The sequence below is a fragment of the Fukomys damarensis genome, unplaced genomic scaffold, assembly GCF_012274545.1.
Source record: "Fukomys damarensis isolate Sample0158 unplaced genomic scaffold, DMR_v1.0_HiC HiC_scaffold_10, whole genome shotgun sequence".
Taxonomy (NCBI): Eukaryota; Metazoa; Chordata; class Mammalia; order Rodentia; family Bathyergidae; genus Fukomys; species Fukomys damarensis.
The window spans coordinates 27,658,133-27,682,915 of NW_022900922.1; the positions used below are offsets into that span (position 1 = coordinate 27,658,133).

Here is a 24,783-nt window from a genome sequence, read left to right on the forward strand (position 1 = left end):
TATATTTATATTTATATAAAAAGACCAATAATAGCAGTATGTTATGCATCAATATCAGCAACAGCTTTTCCAGGTTCTGCAGTCATCTGAACAAAATTATAGACATCCAGCACACTCCATTAAAAAAACAAAAACAAAAAAAACAAAGAAAAGAATAATACCCAGAAAACAGCAAAGTTCTGTTACTGTTGTGGTACCTGGCACCATTTTTTTATTAGCATCTTAATCATCTGGAAAGAAAACATTCTAGAGTAACATCATTAAAAACAGCTCTGATAAAGCATGGTCACTACTACGTATCATAAAGCAGGTACAAGATATTTTACATTCACAGAGGTATGATACAGTACTGTCCTACATCTATAATACTAGAGGATACAATTAAAAAGGCATTATTTCAGACTTGATTCTACTTTTTCCAGCAGAGGGCCCAAAGGATGATATGACACAGCTCTGGAAAGAAATGTACTTTCTTAGATAGGGTTTCCTTTCATTAACGGCACAGTTTAATTTCTCTTCATGAACATTAGCTAAAAACCATTTTTAAAAAACCTGGGGTAAACGCAAAACAACAGAAGAAGAAAAAGAAAAGGATTCATACAAAGATGATTGAGTGAAGGCAAGCAATACTCAACCTAACTAGTATTTTATCAAATCTGTCATGTTGGAAGGGTAAGAGCTCCACTGAAGAGAGAGACGCCAAGTAGTAGTGCTTCAAAGCTTCAGACCACAACCAAAACTGCATCCTTTCAGAAAGAAGTTGTAGACAAACGTCACTCATTTGGATATGTTCAAGGACGCTAACATCAGTATTTAATCCTTGCTCGCACATCCACGAAGACTTTGTATATTTTTAATACAAATCATTTATCAGATACATTTTTGCAAGTAATATTTATAGTGTTCATATATTTTTCTCCTATAATGTGTGATCTGTCTTTTTGTTCCCTTGACACTTGTTTTTTTTGCGGGGCGGGGGGTGGACAGAGAGATAGGGTCTCTGTAGAGAGGCACAGCATAGGTGAACAACTGGGCCACACACCGTTTTATCAGGGAAGGCAGGTGTGGGGGCCGGAGAGAGGGAGAAAAGGAGAGGAAGGGAGGGGGGAGAGAAGGGGGGGAGATCTTTTTATTGTTTTTGGGCTGGGTTGTTGCTTATTTATTAGGAGTGGGCTACTTTTAACCTATGGCAGGCCAGGTTGCCTTTCATGGGCTCAGCCCTGCAGAAACTTAGGTTTAACTCCTCTGGACTACTGTGGCCTTGGGGGGGAGGGAAACTAAAGATAAGAGCATGAGGTCATTTTAAGAGCCAAGAAGAACCTGGAGAATACAGCCTGCATTGGTAGGCAATCTCACTGTGTGGTTCAGGCTGACCTTGAACTCACTGTGTAGCCCTGGCTAGCCTTGGAACTTGCAGCGATCTTCCTGCACATTAGCTTTTCCAGTGCTGGGATTACAGGCCTGTGTTACCACACCCCGCTGAATCCTGTCTCTTAAAGACCAGAAGTTTTTAATTTTAATGAGGCCTGCTTAGCCATTTTGCATAGTTCCTGCTTTTATATCTAAAAAGTTATTACTGAATTCAAGGTGATCTAAGTTTTCTAGGCATTGTATAGTTTGTATTTTACAGTTAAGTCTGTGTGGTCCATTTCGAGTTAATTTCTTCTGAAAGATATAGTCTGTATGAGGATTCCACTCTTTGCAAGTAGTAGTTGTAGTCCAGCCCCATTGTTGGAAAGACTCCTTTTCCCTGAATTACTTTTGCTCATCTGTTAGAGGTCAACTAACCACATTTTTGTGGGTCTCCTATTTCATAGACCTGTGTGTATGTCTTCTTTGCCAGTAACACACTGTCTTGATATTGTAGCTTTATAGCAGGTCTTAAAGTTCATTAGTCTTGAAGTACTCTTTGTTCTTCAGTACTGTATTATCTATTTTGGATCTTTTGCTTTTCTGTGTATACATTAGAATCAGTTTATTGATACACGTGCAATAACTTGCTGGGCTTTTGTTTGTAATTATGTTGACTCTGAAGGTCAAGTTGGAATAAACTGACTTAGCAGTATTAACTATTCCTGTCCATGAATAAGGATTACCTCTTCATTTATTAGCTGTTCATTTTTTATCAAAATCTTATAATTCTTAATCATTTTAATTTTGTGCATATTTTGTTGGATTTATGTCTGAGTACTTTCTTTTTTGTTAGTGGTAAATGGTATTGTTTCTAACTTCATTGCTGGTGTATAGGAAAGCAGTTGACTTTTTTGCATGTTAATGTTTTTCTTTTTCTTGAAATGTTTGTCTAATCACATTAGGGTAATGCTGGCCTTAGAATAATTTAGGAAATACATCTGGTTCTGATGTTTTCTTTTTTGGAAGTTACTGGAGATTATTGATTCAACTTCTTTAAAAGGTATATTGAGATTATTTCTCCCCGTGTGAGTTTTAGTTAATTATATATTTCAGGAAATTGGTCCATTTCATCTGTGTTATTAAATTTGTAGGCATAGAGTTGCTCATAATATTCATAATACTCCCGACAGGCCTGTAATTCATATTCTGTTGCTGCCAGGCTACTCTGAACCACTGGAGGTACAAGCAGGACTGTTCCAGTAGGTGGTACAAGCAGCGTGATGGAATGAATGGTCATGCATGTACCACTGGTGATTCAAGCTAGCCTGCAGGGGTCAGTATTGATGTTGTTACACATAGATAGCCACCTTTTAGTTTTATTGATCTAATAAGTTTTGTTGATGTGTTTTTCTCTCTGATTTTTTTCCCCTTGAAGCTCTGGCGATTTAAACCCAGGGCCTTTGCACCAGCTACATCCCCAGCTGTGTTTCTTTTACTGGTTTCTAGTTTAAGTCCATTGTGATCTGTCTTGGTGAATATTTTTGTGAGCTTAAGAATGTATTCTGCTATTGCTGTATGAAGTACTGTATTCTGTAGCTGATTGTTGATAGTATTGTTCAGTATGACTTTTTACTGGCTTTCTGTATCTTTCAGTTACTCATAAGAGGTATGTTGATGTCTCCAATTATATTGTAAAAACTGTTTCTTTCCTCTTGTAGTTCTATCAGTTTTTGTCTAACATCTTTTGATAATGTGTTGGTAGGTGCAGACATATTAAAGATATTATGATGCCTTATTTGAAAATTGATCCTTTATCATTATGTAATGGTTCTCTTTATCCCTGATGGTTTTTCTTGTTCTAAATTCTGCTTTGCTTGAGATTAATATAGCTAGACCAGCTTTCTTTTGGTTAGTGTTTCCATGGTATATCTTTATCCTTTAGTCTGTCGTTGTATTTAAAGGGAGTTGCTTGTAAACAACATATCCTTGGGTTTTCTTATTATTTCACTTTCTTATTGGTTATATAGATTAACAGGTTTTCTTTGGGGAGATTTGTACCTGCACAAAACACAGTTTTCATTTTCAGCCCCAGTCATTTCCCTTGCCCTGCTCTCCTTTCCAGTTTCACATTTTGGGTGGAGGTTTCGTTGTGTATACTATATTTTGCTCAAATATTTCCATACGCTCATTACCTACCCTTGCACCCCCACCCCTCCCTCTCATCTAATAACAGCTTCTCTTCTACTTTCTTGTTATCTTTTTTATATTCCACATATTAAGGAGAACATGCTATATTTGTGTTTTCTGAGTATGGCTTAATTTGCTCAACATAATAACATCCAAGTCCATCTATTATCTTGCAAATGACAGCATTTTGTTCTTGAGGATGAATAATACTTCATTGTTTATATATTGGTATACCATATTTTCTTTATCCACTCATCCTTTGATGGTCTGTATCTTTTGGCTATTGTGAATTATGCTACAATAAACCTGGCCATGTAGGTGGGGATCCCTATGGATACCTACAACATGGCAACCCTTTTAGAGCTTTCAGTGATGACAAACAGCCCACTGTTGCACACATGCCATGGATTTGCCACCACTGTTCTATGGTATGCTCATTTTGTGTTGAGTATTTACCAGGAAGTAGTAAAATGGTAACTTTGTTTTTAATTTTTGGGGGGAATTTCCATACTGATTTCATGGTTGCTGTACTAGTTTACATTCCTATTAGTAGTGTAGTAGAGTTTCTTTTCCCCTCAAATCCTCACTATTCATTGTTTGTTGTTGTTGGTTTTTTATTTTTATTTTTGTTTTTGTTTTGCGACAGGGTCTCACTATGTAGTTGAGACTGAACTGGAACTCACTATGTAGCCCAGGCTGGTTTCGAACTCACAGTGATCGTCCTGCCTCAGCCTCCCGAGTGCTGGGATTACAGGCATGTGTTTGTTGTATTCTTAATGATAGTCATTCTGACTGGGGTGAGGTAGAATCTCAATGTAGTTCTGATTTACGTTTCCCTAATGGCTAAAGATGTTGAACATTTTTTCATATACCTGTTGGCTATTTGTGCTTTTTGGTTTTGTTTTTTTGAAAAGTGTTCAGTTCGTTTGTCCATTTATTAATTTATTAATTTAGCTATGTGATTTTTTTTTTTTTTGGTGTCAAATTTTTGAGTTCTTTATATATTTTTGATGTTAACCTCTGTCAAAAGAGTAGCTGGTAAGATATTTTCCCATTCTGTAGGCTATCTCTTCACTCTATTGTTTCTCTTACTGTGCAGAAACTTTTTAATTTGATGAATTCTCATTTGTTGATTCTTGTTACTATTATTTCAGATGTTTCACCTTGGTTTTTTTTTTTTTAAAGCAGTTTCAAAATTTCAGGTTTGTACCTATTTGATTGATTTTGAATTGATTTTGTGCAGGGTGAAAGGTGTTTAGTTTCAGTGTTCTATAAGTGTATGTATATCCAACTTTCCCAACACCATTTGTTAAAGAGACTTTTTTCTCTGACATGTTTTTGGCTCCTTTGTCCAGAATCAGATGGCTTTAGTTGTTTGGATTTGTTTCTGTGCCCTCCATTCTGTTCTGTTGGTCGGGGGGTCTATTTTTGTGCCAGTACCATGCTGTTTTTGTTCCTATGGCTTTATGGTATAAATTGAAATTGGGCATTGTTATGCCTTTAGCCTTGTTCTTTTTAGCTCTTTTTATCCCCTCCCCTCCCCTCCCCTCCCCTTTTGTTATTTTATTTTTCCATGTGGCTTTTAAGATTGTTTTTTCTAGGGCCTGGGATTTAGCCCAGTGGTCTGATGGCCTGCCTTGAAAGTGCAAGGACCCGAGTTCAATCCCCAGTACCAAAAAAAAAAGATTATTTTTTCTAGTTCTATAAAGAACATCAAAGGTATTTTTTTGTTTTTTTTAAAACCGGGGATCGAACTCAGGACCTTGCGCTTGCAAGGAGGCATGGTGCCACTGAGCTAAATACCCGGCCATCAAAGGTATTTTGATCTGGATTACATTGAATCTGTAGATTACTTTTGGTAGTGTAGCCATTTTGACAATATTAATTTTGCCAATCCATGAATATGGGAGATATTTCCATCTTCAGGTGTCTTCACTTTTTTTCAGTGTTCTGAAATTTTCATTATAGGCATATATTTGTCCTCTGTCTTTTTTGCTATAGTTTTCTTGTGTTATCATTGCATCTACATATGTTATAAACTGCACATATGTATTACTATTTTGCATTAAAGAGTTATTTTAGGAAAATATTTTAAGAAAATTAAGAGCAGGTTTTTTTTAAGTACAAGTCTTCTGGCAATACATTTTCTATAATCTGAAAATATTTTAATTTTATTTTCATTCTCAAAGGATATTTTCTCTGAATATTACATCTTGAAATATTAACAGGCTTTTGGGTGTTTTGTATTTTGGCTTTTTATTTGTTTTGTTTTGTTTTGTTTTTGAGAGTCTTGCCCTGTAGTTCAGGCTAGCCTTGAGCTTACTATGTAGCCCAGGCTGATTTAAAACTGGCTGTCTTTCTCCCTTGGCCTCCCAGTTTCTGTGATTACAAACATGTGCCACTTCACCTAGTTTAGGCTTTGGTTTCTTTTCAGCCCCTTCAAAAATTTAATTCCACTGTGTTGTGGCCTTCATATTTTCTGATAAGAACTCATTAGTAATTCAGATCAGTGTTCTTACTTCATAATAATACATCTTTTCAGTATTTTATCTTTATGCTTAGTTTTTGCCAGATTTAGTTTTTTGAGGAATTGCCACACTAGTTTCCACACTCCATAGTAGTTTCACTAGTCTACATGCTCACCAACAGTGAAAAAGGGTTCCTGCTACCCCACAGCCCAGCCAGCATTTGTTGTTGGTTGATTTCTTGATTATAGCCATTCTTCCTGGAGTGAGGTGGAATCTGTGTTATCTTAATTTGTATCTCTTGAGTAACCAATGATGATAAACGTTTTTTCATATATTTATTTGCCATTTCTTCTACTTTATCTGAGAAGTGTATTCATTTCAGATGCCCATTTTTAGATTGGTTCTTTACATTTGGGGGGAATCAGACTTTTTAAGTTCTTTGTACATTGCAGGCATCAGTCCTTTGAGGAGCATTTGGCAAAAGTTTTTTCCCACACTGTGAGTTGTCTCTTCACTGTGTTGGTGGTTTCTTTCACTGTGCAGAAGCTTTTAATAGGATGAGACCTCAGTTGTTGATTCTTTGTGGTATTTCCTGTGCAGTTGGAGTTTTGTTCAAGTCTGCCTACACCAATGTCTTCAAGGTTTCTACCTGTTCTATCTTCCAGCAGATTTAGTATTTCTGTTTTAATATTTAGATCTTGATCCATTTTGATTTTAGTTTAGTGCATGGTGAAAGTTACAGGTCTAGTTTTATTCTTCAGCATGAGGAAACCCAATTTTTCCAGCACCATTTATTAAAGAGGCGGTTTTTCTTTCAGTAAAGAAGTTTGACTCCTCTGTCAAAGAGAAGGTAGCTGAGTGTGTTTCCAATTGTTTCTGCATCTTCTGATCTGTTGCTTTGATACTCAGGTCTGTTTTCTTTTCAGTATCATGCTGTTTTTATCACAGTAGCTTTGTAGTATAATTTCAAATCAGGAATTGTGATGCCCCCTGCCTTGCCTTTGTTGCCCAGAACTACCTTTGCTAAAATTCCAAATGAATTTTGGGATTGCTTTCTTTAATTCTGTGAGATAGCCTCTTGGTATTTTGATTGGGATTGCATTCAGTCTGTATAGCAATTTTGAAAGTATGCCATTTTTATTCTTTTGGGTCTTCCTACCCAAGACTAGGAATATTTTTCCATTTTCTCATGTCCTTTTCAGTCTCCTTTTTCAGAATACTGTAGTTTTCAATGTAAAGGTCTTTTACTTCTTTCCTTAGATTGATTCCTAGGTATTTTATTTTATTTTTTTGGTATGTTATTGTGAAGGTGTTGTTTCCCTAATTTCTCAGTGAGCTTTTTTATTTGTGTACAGGAATGCTATTGAGTTTTGAGGGTTGACTTTGTATCCAGCAATGCTACTGAATTTGATTATGAAATTGAGAAGTCTTGGTGGCATTTTGGGGGTCTTCTATGTAGAGTATATGTCATCCACAAATAATGATAGTTTAACTTCTTTGTTTCCTTCCTTTACTCCTTTTGTTTCTCTTGTCTAATTGCTCTGGCTAATGTTTCCAGAACTATATTGAATTAAGAGTGGACATCCTTGTGTTGTTTCTGATTTTAGAGTGAAAGCTATCAGTTTTGGACCATTTAGTATGATGTTGGTGGTTTTGATGATCTAGATTTCTTCAGGGTCTGTTGTGATTTCATCCTTTTCATTCCTAATTGCATGGATTTGCATCTTTCCATTGTTTTATACAGGTGGCTAAGGGTTTGTCAGTGTTATTTAATCTTTCAGAGAACCAACTCTTGGATTGATTCTTTGTATCGACTTCTTAGTCTCTATTGCATTAATTTCTGCTCTGATCTTTATAATTTCCTCTGTCATACAAGCTTTAGGCTTGACTTGGTCTTTTTTCTAGAAGCTTGAAGTTTTACATTAGGTTGTTTAATTGAGCTTGCTGTTTTTCTGATAGAGGAATTCAGTGCTATACATTTCACTCATAGGACTGCTTTCGTTGTGTCCCATAGATTACAGTATTTTGCACTGGCATTATTGCTTAATTGTAGAAACTAATTTCTTTTTTAATTTCATCTGTGATCCATTGGTTGTTCAAGAGGGTGTTATTTAATTTCCATGTGTTTATGAAGTTCTAGATATAAAAACAAGAAACAATGAAGAAAAAAGCAAACAAAAAAGAAAAAGAGAGGAAAAAATGGGTCCACTTCAGTGCATCTGTCTGTTGGCATTGGTAGACAGTGGGCAGACAGAGCCCAGGTCTATGTTGATTAATCCCAGCAAGCCTGCACCTTTAATCTTCCTGAAGTTCAGGCTGGTTTCTGGTTGTGAGGCTGGAACCCAGTTTGTTCAGCCTGCAGCACTCTGTGTGCCTCCTGCTGGCTTGAACTAGACTCCTTGATATCCTGCCAATCTGAACTCATTTCCACCTCATCCTGACAGGAGCTGCTGGGCCAGCCCTGAGATCAGAGCTTAGTTGACCCCTTTCCAAGATGGCTGCCGGCCAGTCACCCTCTTCTGGCAGACATCTGAACCCAAATAACTCAGCTGTTGCAATCTGCTATGTCCACCGCTTTATTCCAGTGGTGCGTTTCTACGTGGAGGCCTCTGGGGTTGCAAGTAGTCACCGTGTGTCTGCAGGTTTAAGCAGCTTCCCACAAAGTGGGTCAGCAACTTCCCACAAAGTGGGTCACGGCTCAGGGAGCCCAGGGTGGCTCAGGGAAGCACTACTTGGCCACCTCCTTCTGCATTGATGTCTCTCTTGTTCTTTCTCCTGGTAGGCTTAAATTCTCACCTCAGATCTTTGCTGGTTATGTAGGGACCTACTCCCCTTCTTAGTCATGTTGCTGCTGTATTCCAGCATTTGGACACCAAATCTTGGAGAGGCCATTTCTTTGCTCTTCACTCCATCGTCTTCCCGGAAGTCAGCATTGTTAACTAGTAGTTAATTTTTGTGGCATATTTGTTTTTTGTGCTGATTTTTGCTTCTTTGTTCCTCACATTCTTCTGTTTTCTTTTGTCTGCTAAAATATATTCTCTAATTGTTCTCTTTCTTTTATCAGCTTTCATACATCTTAGTTTTATGTCTTATATTTTCCTCTCATTTTTGCTGCTTTACCTGGGAGTTAGCTTCAATTGTTCTTTACGCCTAGAACTTTGAACACATTGTGCCGTTGTTGTCATCAGTTGTTGCTAAGAAGTTGGCTACTGGTGTGATTATCATTCCTTGGTAGATAATGTGCTTTTTCTTTCTGGTAGCTTTTACAATTGTGTCTGTTAATATTTTCAATATGTGTTAAGGGTGAATTTTTATCTTCCTCAGTACATAGTATATATTTTCAATTCAACATATCTTTCAATTCTGGAAAATTTTTAGCTAAATGAACTTAGCAAATACTGGTGCTCTGCTACCCTTGTATTTTTAGTGACTGTAATTCCTTCCTTTTTGTTTTATGTGTCCTAGTTGTACTTATTTTCATCTGTTTTAAAATCATATTGTCCTTTAGTTTCTCTGAAGTTCAGGCTGGTTTCTGGCTGTGAGCTGGAACCCAATTTGTTCAGTCTGTAGCACTCTGTGAGCCTCCTGCTGGCTTGAACTTGGCTCCTTGACCTCCTGCCAGTTTGAACTTAGTTTCACCTCACTTGAGCAATATCATCCAGAATTAATTTATATTCTAGTTCTTATTTTTGTTAGTTTTGTACTTTAGAATTTTGTCTTTGCAGCCTCGTTTTATTTGGAAAATTTCACATTTTTCTTAATTGTTTTTATGTTTATTTTCTCTTTCTTAGAACTTGTACTTTTTACTTCCTTGGCCCCTAGTCCACTAGCAATTCTATATTACAGTTTCCAGGTCCTTTAGGATGATTGGGAACAATTGTATAGTAAGTTCAATAACTGGTACAGGTCCTAGTCAAGAGCTCTCTGTCTCTTTCCTTTTCACTAAGCCACATTGTCAAATAAGCCCAGGTAATAGCTGGCATCACTGTTTTTTTAGCCTCCTTTCAAACTTTGGCTTTTAAGTAGTAAGTGTAGCTAATCTGTTTCTCCAAAGAGGGACTAACCTCTGGTCACGGAAGAGGAAGTCCTTATACTCCAGAGCTTTGTTGACATTGCAGCAGTACCCCAACTTACAGCTTTGTGTTGGGTATTTGTTCTTCTCACACATGCTCTGCTTGTGCCTTAAGTTTTTGCAGTACTTTTATACTGTATTTGTAGCAAAATACTTCAGGAGCCTTCCTGAGTAGACCTCTAAATGTTATTTCTTAATGTTTTGGCACTCTCATTATGTGCTTTTCAATATTGTGAATTTGGCTATGAATTTTAATATTCAGTAGGGAAAATCCTGTTATTTTTCTTTTTAAAAAATAGTTCACTAGAGCTTGTGGTGGCACATGCCTGTAATCTCAGCACTCAACTCAGGAGACTGAGATAGAAGAATTGCTGTGAATTCTAGGTCAGCCTGGACTACACAGTGAGACATGTCTCAAAATAAAAAAAAATGTTGCTGGTCATAATTCTGTATTTTAATATATGAACTTTAAGATTATTTTATCCAGTTTAAAATATTGGATTGGAATTTGTCCTGAAATTTATTACATGTATATATTCCTTTTATAAATATGGCCATTTTCCAATTATCCAGTTACCCAGATACATATTGTATTTATTTACAGTATTTATAGCTTTTACTATACTGTTTTTGAGCTTTACTTGAGAACTTCATTCTTATTTTATGGTTTTGTAGTTACTGTGACTCATATGTTCTCATGTACTATGTTCCTTTTTCTAGTTGTCTATTACTAGAAATTAAGCTATCCAGTCACTTTGCCAAAATAATTGTAAAAGCTTTTGTTAGGTTCTGTGGTTTTCTTTGTATATAATCATACTAATCACAAATTAATTTTTATCCTCTAATGTTTATATTGGTTGTTTATTAAATTATCTGAAAACTAAACAGTCTTTAACATAGTTTGGACATCTTTTTCTTTAATGGATATGGCTTTACTTGCTTTCTGTGGATATGAAAACAAGTGTGTTATGTTACATTTAACTAATTTCCTTCTCTTATTATACTGGAGATTTTATGATGAATGGTGGTTGAATCTTATCAAATGCCATTTTAAATCTTGGCCCAATCATGGTGACATAAGTTTTTTTATATATAAAACAAAGTGGACTCAGTTTATTTTTAGTTTTTCAGTCTATACATATCTCTTATACGCTCCCGTTTTAAACTTTTATCAGGCTTTGTTTTATAAGTTGTTGAAAATTAATTGCATACCTTGATAATGACTCTTCTTTCTTTTTTTCCTTTCATCTGTCTATCCATCCTGTACTTGAGATTGACCCAAGGACCTTCATGCAATCAAAAATGAGCTAGTCTCTAGCCCTTTAAAAAAAAATTGAGACAGGGTCTCGTTAAGTCTCAAATGTGATCTTCCTGCCTCATCCTCTTGAGAAGTGTGTCACCATGCCCACCTTAATTTTATAAATTAGAAATAAAGAATCCCTTATTTAGGTAGATTTTATCAATTTGCTCAATTGTAGAAAACCATTAGATACATAACCCTAAACATATTTTTTACGGTAATTTTATTAACTAGTTCAGATAACATTCTTTTTAAATATTATGTTCTTGTTTGTTTTTGGTGTTTTTTGTTTGTTTGTTTGTTTGTTTTGATTTTTTGAGACAGGGTCTCACTATGTAGTTGAGACTGACCTGGAACTCATATGTAGCCCAGGTTGGTCTCAAACTCACAGCGATCCTCCTGCCTCAGACTCCTGAGTGCTGGGATTATAGGCATGCACCACCACGCCTGGCTCATTCTTTTTAAATATTAATACATGTCCCCCTTTTGTGGTGGTCTGCATTTTCACTGTGTTCTTTGAAAATATGTTTATGTCTTATTTAACATTTCCTTTTTCTTACATAAATTCCTCTATATGTTTTTTGAGATGTTGTAGTCCAAAATAATTATTGGTAAATGAAAGATAGATGCTTATAGGTTAAAAACTGTAGGACTTTTTTAAAAAGGTAAACTCCTGTAGGGTGTGTTTATAAATGATTATTATAGGAGTTCACTTAGAATCTGGGTTTTATTATTGCTATGTATTGTACTTTGTTGCTAAGTAACAAATTGTAATTTTTTATTGCCAAAAAACAAAGTCAGTTAGAAGTACTCTACTACTGAGCCACACCCCCACCTCTTTTTATTTTATTTTATTTTAAGACAGGGTTTTGCTAAGTTTTCTAGGCCAGACTTGAACTTGTGATCTTCTTGCCTCAGCCTTCTCAATGTTGGGATTACAGACATGTCCCATTGTGCCCAGGTTATAATAGCATTTTTGTAACAATTCCGAGTTTCAACTTGGCCTTGGTTCTGATAATATTTTAATATGTTTGATAATTTACATATTCATCACTATAATAAACTACATTTCTTTCCTTTTTCCCCCCTCCAACAGTTACATGGGAATTGGTCTTTCTGCTCAAGGTGTGAACATGAATAGACTACCAGGTACAATTGTAATTGAATTCTAGTATTACGATCTTTTTTTTTTGTTTTTTTTTTTTTGGTACCGGGGATTGAACTTGGGTCCTTGTGCTTGGAAGGCGGGCCACTGAACCGCTGAGCTAAACCCCCGGCCCACTAGTATTACGATCTTATAGCTAGCTCTTTCTAGTTAAATTTTCAAGTAATAAGACAGTTAAAAGATACTGATTTTCTGCATTTTGGGAGTATTTTTGTTTTTGTTGTGCTGACAGTTGAAAGCTCAGAGCCTTGTGCGCAGTGGGCAAGTGCTCTACTAAGCTAAACCTACCCCTCTTGAGTTTCTGTATTTTTAATCACCTGTATTATGAGTTCATTAAGTATTTTAATGTGACTGGTTTTCTTTGCTGCTTGTCACAACCCTTACTTTTAGCCACATCCTCAGTTTATGTTGGGGAGCTCCAAGCTGATGTTAAAAGTGAGCCCAGGAAGGTACAGATTAATTGCAGAACTGTTTCTTAATTGCACTTAGCAGAAGAAAGCAATAACTCTTGGTTTATGTTTTCTGGTATTGTTTGCTTAATGTTAAAAATTAATTGTAGAGGGAATTATATTTTACATTAATCTCTTATGTCTATTTTTTCTTTAAATCAAAGCGAAAATTCGTTAGTATATTATAGAGAAAAAAAGCATGGAAATAGGTTATTTTGTGGATATTGCATTTGTTGTTTTCAGTAGTAGTCCTTTTGCTTAATATTTGTGTCAGTGTTCTGTGTGGTAAATTTATTTTCCTTATGTGAACAGTATTTTAATATAGAAATTATTTTATAGAGTGTTGAGAATGTAAATTTTGTAATGTTTTCTGTTGTACTCTTTTGATTCAAGATCTCAGTGAATAAATATAGTATTCAGAAGCCTTACTTCTCATTGTAAATATACTAAACTTTTCTCTTTAGGTTGGGATAAACATTCATATGGTTACCATGGGGATGATGGACATTCATTTTGTTCTTCTGGAACTGGACAACCTTATGGACCAACTTTTACAACTGGTGATGTCATTGGCTGTTGTGTTAACCTTATCAACAATACCTGCTTTTACACCAAGAATGGACATAGTTTAGGTACAGAAATAATGCATTGCATGCACGTAACCAGATAATTGTGATTATTGTGCTTCCGATGTGGTACTCGTGTTTGTTATTTCATTCTCCTTTAGAGATAGATGCCTTTGGACATGGTATCTTTTCTCCAGGTGAAGATTGAGGAAGTGGTAAAAGTTTGTACTCAGGTAGAGAAATCCAAGAGTTTTGCTTGAATAAAGCCTTCGACGTTTTGATCCAGTTCTATAGGTAACAGGTGATATAACAGAAGAGCTGTCACTTAGAATAGTGTGAAGAATCATTACAAAGGGTTGGAAAGCTTGGTGTTTCCTGTAAATGGAGGACAGTGACACACTTAAAGGTCAGACAAAGATTGCTAAAGGATGATGGCTACAAGACAGGCAGGAGGGCACAATAATAAGATTTAAACACAATAATAACAAAACTTCTAAGCATAAAAGATAGGTGGCTAATAAAAAATATATAGGTTAATGAAAACTTTAAAAAACTCATATATTGAAAGACCAATAGGAGATCAGGATTTTTATTTAGCTGAATATGCATGCCCTCATTGGTTCTTCAAATTTAAAATTGTATGTGGTTGTTACATTTCCTTTTCTTAGACGGTTGTACCCCTTTTTAGAATTACAGAAAATACAAAGAACAGCAAGACTGATGCCTTTAGAAAAATGAACATTACATTACTTGTACTATTGGGAAAATCATTGACTCAAAACAAATTATTCCTAATGGGATAAAGTGTGAAAGGAAACACTAAGTAACTTCAGGAGGCCGAAACTCTGCTTATGAATAGCATATTAAACTTAAGTTTTTATTTTCTATTCAGCATAACATTTTTACTTCGATTATTTTAGTTCTACAATTCTGTCATAAAGATTGTTTCAGTTCTACAAAAGATCCTTACAGTTCTACAAAAGATCATTAATAGTCTCATCAGACTGATAAAGCAGTTTATATGTCAGAATAGTTAACTGAGTTAGTTGGCTTGGCTGCTTACTGTGTTTAAGATCTTAAACCAAGTGAGAGCCCGCTTTTTAGGTGTGATTTATGACTGACTCAAAAACACAAAACAAGATGTTTTTCAGAAAACCACAGTTCTAATACTCACTTTTTAAACTTTTCAGAGAAAATTTTGTTTTTGAAGATGGGAACATCCAAGGTGATGGGATTTTTTATTTTCTTATCACATTAACACATATTTCACTTGTCTTTCCATTGAATATAAAAGCTATTTTAAAAATAAGATGCTTCCTTTAAAGAGACACTTAATGACTGAATTATATTCTAATTAAAGTACAGTAATACCTCGGTTCCCAAATGGTTCTGTTTGCAAACAGAAGCTTTCAGCAAAAATTTGTTTCTATTGGCGAACTCTGCAACTGGTGACAAACACGAGCATGACCATCTTCCCCACACAAACACAAACGCAGCCATCTTTTCAAGAACTGTAAAACAAATTAAGTTTGTAAGCCAAGGTACCACTGTAAATTTGAAATGTTTGGGGGTTTTTATTCATAAATTTAAAGAATAGTAAGTGCAAGGAGACGCAGTGTAATACTGATTGATGAGTTCTTTGGTCAGAGTACACTGGCTCCTGGTTTGTATCATGTGGCCTTTTGCAGTTTACCTAACAGTTTTCTGCTACAGGTTTTTAATGTTTGTAAAATAAGGTACCTATAATATTTGCTACATTACGGTTAATAGAGTAAACTAAAATGAGTAAACTAAAATGATGCATGAAGTCTTCTTAGATAATTGCCTGGCACATAGTGAGTACTTGGTAATGTGTTTAGTGCTTTTGTTTGCCAGGTTCTAGGCTCGATGCCAGGGAGGTAGTGATGATATATTGGTGTGAAGAAATTATCTTCTAGAACAAGGGTTCTCTGTAAGCTCTAGCCAAGGTGGCCTCTTGCCTATTTTAAAATATTCATTGGAACATAGCCACACCCATTCATTTCTGTCTTGTCTATGGCTACTTTCCTGTTACAGCAGCATAGTTGAGTAGTGGTGACAAAGATCATCTGGCCTGGAAAGCAGAAGATGCTGACTGTTGGGCCCTTTACAGGAAAGGCTTGCCTACCTTTGGCTTAGATTCTAGTGTCTGAAAGATAAAATGCTCTTCAGTTCCTAGTTCCTTATAATTCCCAGACATGACTTCTACCCCAGAGCTGATACATCTTTAATTTTTGTCTTGTTCAAGTCTCACTCAAAGTAAATATTTTGCTTACCATGTGAAGAGAAATGGAAAAGGTTTTATTGGAGAAACATTTTGGTACATACATGAACTTAATTTGATTTTTAAAAACTTCATTGAATATCAGTTGAAGATCACATTCAAATAGCTTCCTGACAAATGAGGGAATTACAAAAATAGAAAGTTGTTTTCTGTGTAAAATTTAGATAATTAATGCTGATTTGCTAAAGTGCTATCTTTTTGTGGTCTGAATCACATAGGTTGTGGTAGCTGTGTTTGGCAGTATCTTAACAATGTTAAAATTTTGGAATTAATTGGGTTTTTTTACTGGAGTTCTTGGCAAAGAGTGAAAATTATAGTAACTACTGACAAGATCATTTTTGTTAAAATAATAATCCAGACAGTTTTGTTATAGATGTCTTTGAAAAAAAATCTATTAGGCTGTATTATAAAAATGGTAAAAATTGTGTATAATTTTTTGTTAATATTTTTTCTCTTGTTTTCTAAAAAATCATAATAAATTTTTATATTTGGCTCACAGTTACTTTAAACCAAAGTATATGTAATCAGAATGTTTTACTGGGATGAAAACAAAAACAACTGTAGCTTTACTTTTGTTTTGACCAACATAAATTTAGTATTTTTTTCAGTCATGAAAATTATTTTACTAACTACAAAACATTGTTTTTACATATTTATTTTTTAAAATATATATGTGTGTGTTTTATATTTGGCTCACAGTTACTTTAAACCAAAGTATATGTAATCAGAATGTTTTACTGGGATGAACACAAAAACAACTGTAGCTTTACTTTTGTTTTGACCAACATAAATTTAGTATTTTTTTCAGTCATGAAAATTATTTTACTAACTACAAAACATTGTTTTTACATATTTATTTTTTAAAATATATATGTGTGTGTGTGTGTGTGTGTGTGTGTGTGTGTGTGTGTCGAATATCCTTTAAAATGCTTGGGACCAAAATTGTTTTTCATTCTGGATTTTTGGAGGAATGTTTTCATAAATGTGAGCTATCTTGCAGATGAGACCCAGTTTAAACACAGAATTCATTCATGTTTCACGTATACCTTCTGCCCAGACCCTGAAGGACATTCTATATGATATTTTTAGTGCACCTGTATTTTAACCTTGATGCATCACATGAGTTCCAGTGTGAAGTTTTACACTTGTACAAGATTTTAGTTTTGGATCATTTTAACTTTATTATTTTAAAAAGGAAGTTCAGAAAGTTTGTGTTTTGGTTTCTGTTTTCTATTGGTGCAGCACAATTATAGATTCTCAAATGAAAAGAGACCTTAAAAATAATTTAACACAAAAAGCCTGTTTTTGTTTTTAAGACGGTAATTAAGACTGTAAGGGGTGCTGGTGCTGACCTGGCTTTCTTGTGTTTTCTGCTTATTTGTGTTTAGACTAGAAGAATTCAGAGTAACTCATCCCTCATTATTCTAGCACTTAATCTTTTTAAGCATATCAGTGAAATACTACAGAGATACTTGGCTTATCGCTAGCTTATTACTACTGAACACTTGAAAGGAGATTATTAAATTGTTACTTTGGGATGCCTGTAGAATTACTGCAGTGACATTGCCATTGCTAGCATTGTTTTTGGACCATGACCATGTTGAAATTACTATCGAGAGTATTCAAAACAAATTCTCAATTGTGTAAGTTTTTATCATTTGAAGGATGGATTTTTTTTTTTCCTCATGGTAAAAAATTTCAAGAAACACTTAAACAAGTCCTAAACTTATTCAAAAATCCTACAGATAATAGCAGTGTCTCAGAAATAAAATCCGTGTGTGACCAACAAGGTTGATACTCTTTAGTGGTGCAGCAGTCACCTAGACATATGTTAATATTACTGAGAAAAATTAGCTCTGTCCTCTTTTATTTAAATTTAAAAGTTTTTCTTTCTTTGCCATTCTTTCCCTTTTAAGTTAGAAATTCAGCAGACTGTAATTTGCCTTTGAAAAACAGCTTCTAATGCCACTTTGTTTTCCCCCCAGGTATTGCTTTCACTGATCTACCGGTAAGTCCTAATTTCTTAAAAGCAGTTTTGCATTTTCAATTAAAGGAACTGTTAAAGAAACTAAAACTAGGCATGTTTAGAACACAGTCTTACTGGTATTAGATTTAAATGCCATGCATATAATAGAGATCTTCTCCATAGTCTCTCTGTGTATGGACCTTCACAAATTGAGCTCAAAATTACAGAAATGGATTCTGTAAAACAAACTGGAACTAATTACTTAAAATATACTTTTATGGTGTCAGGAAGTAAACCTGGGCCACTCACCTGGTAGGCACATGTTCTACCAGTTAAACTACACTCCACCCCCAGGCCCCAGATACACATTATATTTTCACTGTACATTCATTCAGTTCATGTTTCTTCAGTATCTTTGCACTTTTCAGCAGAGGGCTGTCCAACCATTCTAATCATTTATTCATCTAACATGTATTAAAGCCTGTCAGACTGAAGGTTCTGTGTTTGAGATACATTTGGCAAAACAGTAGTAAAGCTTTCTGTTCTTTTAGAGTTTACGATACTCAATAGGGGAAGTTAAGAATAAGCAGTACATGAAAAGAAGTAAATTACATTTTTAAACGTTTCAAGTATTTTGGAAAGAAAGGAAAAATAGAGCACAGGAGTATCAAAGGTAGGACATGGAGTTGTATAGACTGCTCACCTTTGCTCGAAGTGCGACTTGAGCAGAGTTTTGAAGGAAGGAGGAGGCTAGCCAGATATTTACATAAAGCAAGAGGGTCCCAAGCAGATAGAAGTAAGGGGAAAGGCAGATTGTTTGAAAAACACTATGCAGTGTGGTAGTAAGGAGTGGGGCAGGCAGAATATATAGTAGGGGTGAGTTGGGAATCACAATGGGGTCGTGTGAAGTAGGTCATTTGGACCCTGTAAGCCACTGCAAGAACTTGGGTTATTTACTGAGTGAAAATCTGACATCAGAGAGTTTTAGTTATTAGGATAAAACTTTAGCTTTTAAAGTATCACACTGATGGCTAGGTTCAGGGACTAAGGAGAAAGTAAAGTAGAACAAAGAAGACTTGTGAAGAGAGTTTTGCAGAAATTCATATGAGGGATAAAGGTGACTGAAGTTTGATACTAGAGTTGATGTTTATGATTTTCTACATGTATATGATCATCTTTACTATCAAGAACATTTCTTAAGAGTTCTTCATTAAGGTCCTGGGATTTAGCTCATTGTCACCACCTCTGCCTTGCAAGCACAAAGTCCTGTGTTTGATCCCCAGTACCAAAAAAGGAAAAAATTTCTCTATTATGTCTCTGGGATCTTTCTCTTATCTGGTGATTGCATTGAATGCTGACATTTTCTTAATGTTAGAATGTTATAATAATAAAATTTTTTGTTGTTGTTGTTTTTTCTGACAATGGGACTCCAGTATTTCAGTTGGTCTTAAGTGGCTTGTTAACTAAAATATCTTAGAGGAGTTATCCAGCTGTTTCATCAGAAACACAACAAAAAACACAGGCCCCAGAGTTTTACAGTGAGTTTATTTAGCACTTCCTGTGTAGGCAATGATGCTGTTATCATGGCAGTTGCCTGACCACTAGGGATGGACATACAGTACTATTGATTATGGGATGCATTCCCATTGCACAGATGACTTGAGAGGTGAAGAAGGGAGACTTAGGCAGAGAATAAACAACAAAAGGTAAGTGATTTTCATTAAGAAAGTCCTAGGAGGGAAAAAATTTATAATAGAGATTAACATTGTTAAGTCAAGGAAAGTTAGGCACGTACAGATGAAAGGTGCTCATCAAGAAGCATAATTTAATAGATGGTGAAACGAGTGTCGAGCTTTTGGAAGAGAATGCATCATTAGGATTTTTGTCATATCTAAAGTGTGTTCTATGTATATTAGAGCTTAAATAAAAAACAAATATCTTTTAAAAATCTAATTGAGAACCAAGAAAACCTGCTGATAGGTAAGATTTGAAAATATGAAAAAGAGAATTTGACGTTAAGATGGTGGGGCTAAGGAAAGAATGGAGATATGAAAGAGAGGGAATGGAGAGGTCAGTGACTGATGTAGGGAAAGCTTTGGGTAGGTAGAACAAGGTTTTTTGTTTATTGTTTGTGCTACTGGGGATTAAGTCCAGGGCCTTGAGCTGTACCCCTTTGCCCTTGTTTTTTGTTTGTTTTGACACACAAAAGTGTATTAGCACTAGTTAGTAAGTAGCAATCAAAAAATAGTAACATGCCACAGTCCTCCTTGCTGTAGCTATTGGTAAAATGGCCCATTCCATGGTTCCCTAGGTCTTGACTGGCACCCCAATAGGCTGGAGTGAGTTGACTAATGGGCGACCCAAAGGCCTTGAGTGGCAGTGGTCTCCACTGTCCTCACATCTGGGCTTGCAGCTAGAGAAACCCTCTCAAAGGAAAGACCCTTTCTATCCATGATTGGATCCTGTTCAGTTTCTTTGAGGACCAGGACACCCAACCTAATGTAACCAGTACTCACTGTGTTACCCTAGATGGCCCTGATTGGTTCTACTATGTGGAGCCAGAGTGCACCTTTCTCTGTGATTGCCTGTCACCTCTCCCTGTCCTTGCTCCTTGGTCATGGGCCAGGCTGGCTGGAACAGCTTGCTGCCAGTGCCCAGGCCACCACTCGTGTCCTCACATGGGCCAGGCTGTCCCCTGGGCCGCATGCCTACTCTTTGTCCACGTGATCTATTCTGGAAGAGCTGTCTTTGAGTCAGCAAGGGCAGATACTTGGCCCATGGCAGGACTTGCATGGTCACTCAGTCTGCCCATTAGTCCTGCTGTGTGGCAGCCACTTGTTTTTGTGTTTTAAGAGACAAGGTCTTGCTATGTTGTCCTGGTTACCCCCAAACTAATGGGCTCAAGTGGTTCCCATCAACCTCCTGAGGAGCTGGGACCTACAGATGGGTAAGCAGGACAGGCTTGTGCCTAACTTAGGTGGAACAAGTTTTGAGAGGGAAGATCAGTAACTCGGTGTTGTGTACGTTAAAAATTAAGTTAATGTACACAGATATGCAAACCCAGAATTCAAGAGAATTATCTGGGCTGGTGATGAAAATTAGGAAGCCATTAGATTTAGATGTTAGAATCATAAAACTGCTTGAGAGCAATAAGGAGGTGTTCTTAGGCACAGAAGACAAATAGGCCAAGAATTCAATTCTGGCACATGCTAAATTTGGGAGACAAGGAACCAGCAAAAAAATTTAGAAGAAGCCTCCAATAAGAGATAAGGAAGAAGACCAAAATGGATCCTGAAATCCAATTGAAATATCTGAAAGGAGGAGGAGTGCTTAGAGGCCTCACAAGCCAGCAGTCCATTGTTTAAGATAAGGACTGAGTTAACTGTTGTGTTTAACAAGAGAGTTGAGGGCTGGGGATTTAGCTCAGTGGTGCTGCTGCCTACCTCACAAGCATCAGGTCCCAAGTTTGATACCCATTGTGCGCGCGCGCACACACACACACACACCACCACCACCACCACCACCGACATTGACAAGAAGTTTTAGTGTACTGAAGTCCTGTTTGGAATAGATTTAAGAATAGGAAGTGCAGACAATGGGCAACTTTGGAGGACTTTGACTAAAAGGGGGAATAAAGTCTAAATGGGGTAGTAGTGTTAACAATGGAGTCAGAAGAAGCAACAAATTTTAAATTAAATTTAGTGGGATATTTGCTGATAATTCACAAACAAGCAAAAAAATTTCACGTAGTATATAAAGAAAAGAACAGTCTCAAGTGGAACATTTGTGTGACAGATGGCTGGGCACAGTGTATAGATGTAGATTTTAGTAGTGGGTTGATGGGTCTTTAATTGATGCAGAGGCTTTTTAAGAAGACCCTGAAGGCTCACTTGAAGTTGTTTAACTACCTTAGTTCCCATCTTCTCTCTCCTCTTTCATGGCACTAAGCATGTCCTGTTAGTTTAGCAGAGTGAGTTGTGTTACTGTGTGATCTTTCATTTTTTGTTAGTAGAGTGGTGATCATTTGGAAAAGACTTCCTCGCTTATATACATTGATTATTTTTGTGTGACTTTTTGAAACACCAGCTGTGATGCTTTCCCTTGTCTATATGTAGTAAACCATTGGTGATATGCAACTTTTTTGCTGTAATACTGGTGAGTGGTTATTATGATGGTGTCTACAGGTTTTCTTTCATGGTGCTTTTGAGTTTTTCATTTTTATGTTAAAATCTGCTGGGATTTCCACACGAGACAATCTCACTCTATAGTTGAAGAAAAAAGGGAAAGATAGTCTTTTCCCTTAAAGAAATCACCAAGAAAGCATTCATATGTTCTATTTGTCACTAGCTAAGTGCAACATTGAATCTTGGGAGGATATATTTAGAAAAAAATAAGTCTCTTAGACTGTACTGCACTGTTCTTGGATTATAGTGTTTATAGTGTTCTGGAAACCTTAGTTCTTTTTTAAAACAGGTTTTCTTCCCTAGCTCACCTCAGTGGTTTGAAAAAAACGTCTTGAACTATTTTGATTCTTTTGTTGCAGTGTCTATTTTCATTTAGAATGATACCACCTGCCACTTCAGGAGGCTGACAGGAAATCTTACAGATAAAGCATTTGTTGTGATTTTCGTTAGAAGAAATATTTTAATACAATAGAACAAAACTGCTGTTAAATATGAATTTTATGATATACATTTACCTTTGGAACAATTTTTGGAAATATTTTAGTATCTGACACACAAGTTAGAAATAAGATGTTTTCCTAAAGACTTAAATTATTCTAATTCTACATAGGCAAGAATGATTTTTTTCAATTAAGAAAAAAAAGTTATTATCCATCTGTAACCAAGATTAGTGGTTACCAAGGGTTAGAGGGTGGGGGCAGTGGGAAGTGGCCGGTACTGGATATAGCTTTCTTCTTGGGCTTTGCTTTCCCCCTCACCCCTCCCCCACCTCTCTCTCTCTTTCTGTCTCTGTCTTTGTACTTCACTTCACTTTCTTCTTTACTGGAAATTGAAGCCAGTGCATGTTAGGCAAGCACTTAGGTTTTCTTTTTGAAGTGATAGAAATGTAAAATTAGGTATGATGGTTACACGGTTCTATGATTTTACTAAAACTTATTGAACTGCATGCATTAAAGGGCTGTTTTATAAAATCTTTAATTTAGCAAGTTTAGGGCTATGTGCTATGTGCTCTTCTTCCCCCAGATTCTTCAGTTATAAGGTTTAATAAATGGTGTAAAAATTGTATTTCCTAGCTGGATATGGTACCATAGATCTGTAGCCCTACCTACTCGAGAGACAAGTCACTAGGACTGCTTGAGCCCAGGAGTTTGTGGCTAGCCTGGGTGACATGGTGAGTGCCTGACACGGGGTGGCGCACAGGGATATATTCCTTTCAGAGAGACAAAACTGACTTAATATTTTATCTTAAGTTAAAATTTTTTTTGATTATAGGAATATATATAGTTATTAAATATTTAAATTAGAAAATAAATGTAAATATGGAGATATATGAAGATGTACCTCGTCATCCCAGATTCTTTAGTTATGACAGCTGTTTTCACTGGAATGTATATTCTTACGTGTGTAAACCAGTATGTCCATAACAAAGAAGATAGAGATCGTAGTATACACACTAGCCTATAACTCGGTTTCTTCATTTAGTAATGAGTATTAGACATCTTTCTGTGTCTATATACATGTTTTTCTATTTTTTATGATACTTTATAAATGTTTTAACATGATTCATCAATATTAAGATGCATATTTTTCCATATTTTGACAGTTTGGAAATGGAATGCATTTCAGAATCTGTATATTGAATTTAATTTGCAGTGATCTTTCTCACACAAAATAATATATCTTACTAGAATCTTAGATTTCATGTTCATGGTGTAGTATAGTTTACATCTAGAATGTCCCCCCAAATTCTCATGTGCTCAGAGGCGGGGCTTTTGGAGGGTGGTTGGATTACATACTCATCAGTAGTTTCATTCACTAATGAGTTTAGTAACTGACTTGGTGTTGAGAAGTGGGGCCTGGCTAAAGGCGGGTCACTGTCAGTGTGACCTGGAAGGGTTTATCTCCCTCCCTGGCCCTCCTTTCTATTTCTGCTTCCTGGCTGTCATGAAGGTGAGCAGCTTCCTCCACCTAGGCCTCTGCACCAGCCCCTTTCTGCCTTGCAGCAAGCTGCCTGTGGGCTGAATCCCCTGAAAACCATGAGCCAAAACTTCTCTTTCTTTAAGTTGTGGGTGTTGGATTATTATGTCCCAGTAACAAGAGAGTAAGAACATAATATCACCTATCTTGATTTTGGTTGGGGGTGGTCCTTACAAATAATACTGCAGGTTATACATTTTTTTATACATACTTATTATTCTTTAGGACTCAACTCTTACAAGTAAAATTGCTTCATCAATTTTAATAGATTTCTTTCTTAAAAGCTAACATCAGTATATATACATTTCTGTGTGTAGTGGATGAAATAGTTTATTTTGTCAAAACTCAACAACAGTGTTTTAAATTTTAACTTGACATCCCCCTTACCCCAAACAAATTCTGTTTTAGTTTGTATTATAGAAAAATCAAGGTTAATTATCTCTTCATGCTTTTATTTTTTACACAAATTATCTTCATTTCGGTTGAGATTCTTAAGAATTTGAACTAATAATTTTTATTTTCTCTATTGAACAGAATTTCCTTTTACTATGTCTGTATTATCTTTGGCCCTATATACTTTTGTTTTAAAAGTATCCTATAATTTTAAAATATGTCTTAATGGAAGACATACTTGCTGGAAGTGAAATTTTTTATTATTTAAATGGAAGCTGGGCATGGTGGTGCACACCTGTAATCCCAGCACTTGGGAGGCTGAGGCAGGACAATCGCTGTGAGTTTGACCCCAGCCTGGGCTACATAGTGGGTTCCAGCTCAGTCTCAACTACATAGTGAGA

At 36.0% G+C, this 24,783-nt stretch overlaps 1 protein-coding gene across 1 annotated transcript in view; it reads left to right on the plus strand.

Annotated features, from left to right (window-relative positions):
• Ranbp9 (RAN binding protein 9) overlaps nucleotides 1–24,783 on the plus strand; it is a 71,035-nt gene that overhangs the window by 21,605 nt on the left and 24,647 nt on the right. The window contains exons 3-5 of the mRNA XM_019207325.2: nucleotides 12,477–12,529; nucleotides 13,459–13,626; nucleotides 17,848–17,870. Of these exons, the coding sequence (XP_019062870.1) occupies nucleotides 12,481–12,529; nucleotides 13,459–13,626; nucleotides 17,848–17,870 (240 nt within the window). The 5' untranslated portion in view covers nucleotides 12,477–12,480. The remainder of the gene's footprint in view (nucleotides 1–12,476; nucleotides 12,530–13,458; nucleotides 13,627–17,847; nucleotides 17,871–24,783) is intronic.